We start from the raw sequence: 2,606 nt of genomic DNA on the forward strand, positions 1-2,606 counted from the left end.
GCGGAGAGGGTCTGTGTAGCCTGCCCCCTTCCCCCCTCTTCCCCCAGGGCACCCCCCCGCGCCGGGCACTGGCGGTGCCCCCCCCCAGACCATGCCAGCCAGTGCCACCACTGGGGCAGACGCTGGGCCGGTACCTGCGGGCACTGGAGGGGCTGCTGGAGCCCTCTGAGCTGGAGGAGACGCGGGCACTTGTGGCCAACTTTGAGGCCCCCGGGGCCGAGGGGCCGCGACTCCAGGCCCAGCTGGAGCGCCGCGCTGCCCGCACCAGCAATTGGGTGCGCCGGGGACCCAGGCGTCCAGGGTAGTGGGGGGGATGTAGAAGCTTGGGGGGCCATGAGGGTGACCCAGGAGGCCGGGAGCCCGCAAGGGGTGGCAGGGTTGGAGGGGAGGAACCCGGCTGATGGGGGAGGGGGACCCAGGTGTGGGGTGGGGGTAGGGAGGGGCTGGGGGGGACCCAGCAGTCAGGGAAGGGGCTGGGAGGGCACCCAGGCGGTGTCCAGTGTAGAGGGAGGGGGCTGCTGGAGGTCTGGTCTGAGCCCCCAACCCTGTTGTCTCCCCCCTGACAGCTGTCAGAGTGGTGGGTGCAGAGCTCCTTCTTGGAAGCCCGCTTGCCCCTGCCTGTGCACTCGAACCCGGCACTTGTCCTGCCCAAACAGGACTATGGCAACTGGCATGGGCAGCTCAGGTGGGCTGTGGGTCGGGAGTGAGGGGCATCAGAGATGTTGGTGGGATGAGGGCTGTGGATCAGGAGTGAGGGGCACTGTGTATGGTGGGGGCTGCAGGTTGGGAGCGAGAGGCACTGCCTGGGCTGGGGGGCAGGGGGCTGTGGGTTGGGAGTGAGGGGTACCGGCCAGGCTGTGACCCCCCTCCCCTCCCCCCCATCAGGTTTGCAGCCAAGCTGATCGCCGGGGTCCTGGATTTCAAGGCCAAGATTGACCAGTGAGTGTCTGACCCCAGAAGGCAGGGTGGGTGTGGCATTTGGGAGCCCAGGGGATTCTGGGTAGTGTGGGGAGGTTGTGGGAGGGGCAGAGGGATTCTGGGAGGTGATGGGGGGCTAGTGTGGGGGGGTCCAGAGTGGTTCTGGGTAGTGGGACACCCAGGGGGTTTCTGCGTAGTGGGCAGGCCCAGGAGTGCCATGGAGTTCGTGGGAGCTCAAGGGATTGTGGGTAGCTCCCTGACCCATTCCCCCACCCCAGTGGTGCGCTGCTGGCGGAGTACCAGGGCGGGCACCCACTGTGCATGGCACAATACGGGCGCGTCTTCGGTGCCTGCCGTGTGCCGGGGCCCAAGCACGACGGGCTTCTCCTGCCCCCCCCGGGGCGCCGGCCCCCAACCCACATCACCGTCGTGCGCAACTTCCAGGTACCCCCACTTGGGGTAATGGGAAGGAGGCTGAAGGGGAAGGGGGCTGTGGAGTGATGCAAGGATTCTGGGTAGTGAGAAGGGCTGAGAGACCAGGGGGATTCTGGGTAGTTGGGGGGAGGGGCGCGTGACCCAGAGGTTTCTGAGTAGTAGGGAGGCCCAGGGGGATTGTGGGTTGCGGTGGGGGCTCTGAGGGTGCCCAGGGGTATTCTGGGTAATAGGAGTCTCTGGGATGACCCAAAAGATTCTGGGTATTAGGGTGGGGTCCAGGGGAATTCTGGGTAGCAGGGGGCACTGGGGTGACCTAGAGGATTCTGGGTACGAGGACGGCCCGCATGCATTCTGGGTATTAGGCTCTGGGGCAACCCAGAGGCTTCTGGGTAGGAGAGAGGCGCAGCATGGTCCTGGATAGTGATGGGGGCTGTGAGGGGTGTCCTGGGGCACTCTGGGTAGTAGGGGGGGCCCAGGGGAATCTTGGGTAGCAGTGGGGGATATGGGGATGTCCAAGGGCATTTTGGGTAGTGGGCACCCCTGGCATGACCCAGAGGATTCTGGGTAATAGGGGGATCCAAGAGCATTTTGGGTAGTAGGTGGCTCTCAGGTGACCCAGAGGATTCTGAGTAAGAGAGGGGCCCATGTGGATTCTGGGTATTAGGCTCTGGGGTGACCTACATGCTTCTGGGTAGGAGAGAGGGCCAGGGTGGTTCTGGGTAGTGGTGGGGGCTGTGAGGGAGCCCAGGGGACTTGGGTAGTGGTGGGAGATGTGGGGATGCCCAAGGGCATTCTGGGTAGTGGGAGGATCTGGCGTGGTCCAGAGGTGTCTGGGTAGCGGGGGTCCCACGTGCCCCTATCCCCAGTTCTTTGAGGTGGAGGTGTACAACAGCGACGGGACGCCACTGACCGTGGACCAGCTGCACATGCAGCTCCAGCGCGTCCGGGCGCAGTCCTGGAAGACAGACAAGGAGCCACTGGGGCTGCTGACCAGTGACCACCGCCACACGTGGGGCCTGGCCTACACCACCCTCATGCGAGGTACCCCGCCCCCCGGGGAGGGACTTCCTGTTGTGGGGTGAGCAGGGCAGAGGGTCTTCCTGTTTTGGGGATGCCCATGGAGGTGGGACTTCCTATTTTGGGGTAAGCTGGGGAGGATCACCTTTTGTGGGGTGATCAACTTCCTGTTTTGGGATGTGTAGGGGAGGTGGGACATTCTTTTGTGGGGTTTGCTAGGGGGGAGGGACTTCCTG

The 2,606-nt window shown here is 64.7% G+C and overlaps 1 protein-coding gene across 1 annotated transcript in view; it reads left to right on the forward strand.

The window, feature by feature from the left end:
• The window catches only part of LOC102382269 (carnitine O-acetyltransferase-like), a 7,547-nt gene that overhangs the window by 3,194 nt on the left and 1,747 nt on the right, over positions 1 to 2,606 (forward strand). The window contains exons 2-6 of the mRNA XM_025192937.1: positions 48 to 275; positions 567 to 685; positions 886 to 939; positions 1,197 to 1,362; positions 2,220 to 2,394. Coding sequence (XP_025048722.1) covers positions 48 to 275; positions 567 to 685; positions 886 to 939; positions 1,197 to 1,362; positions 2,220 to 2,394 — 742 coding nt within the window. The remainder of the gene's footprint in view (positions 1 to 47; positions 276 to 566; positions 686 to 885; positions 940 to 1,196; positions 1,363 to 2,219; positions 2,395 to 2,606) is intronic.

Source organism: Alligator sinensis, unplaced genomic scaffold (genome assembly GCF_000455745.1).
Source record: "Alligator sinensis unplaced genomic scaffold, ASM45574v1 scaffold184_1, whole genome shotgun sequence".
NCBI classification, from domain to species: Eukaryota; Metazoa; Chordata; order Crocodylia; family Alligatoridae; genus Alligator; species Alligator sinensis.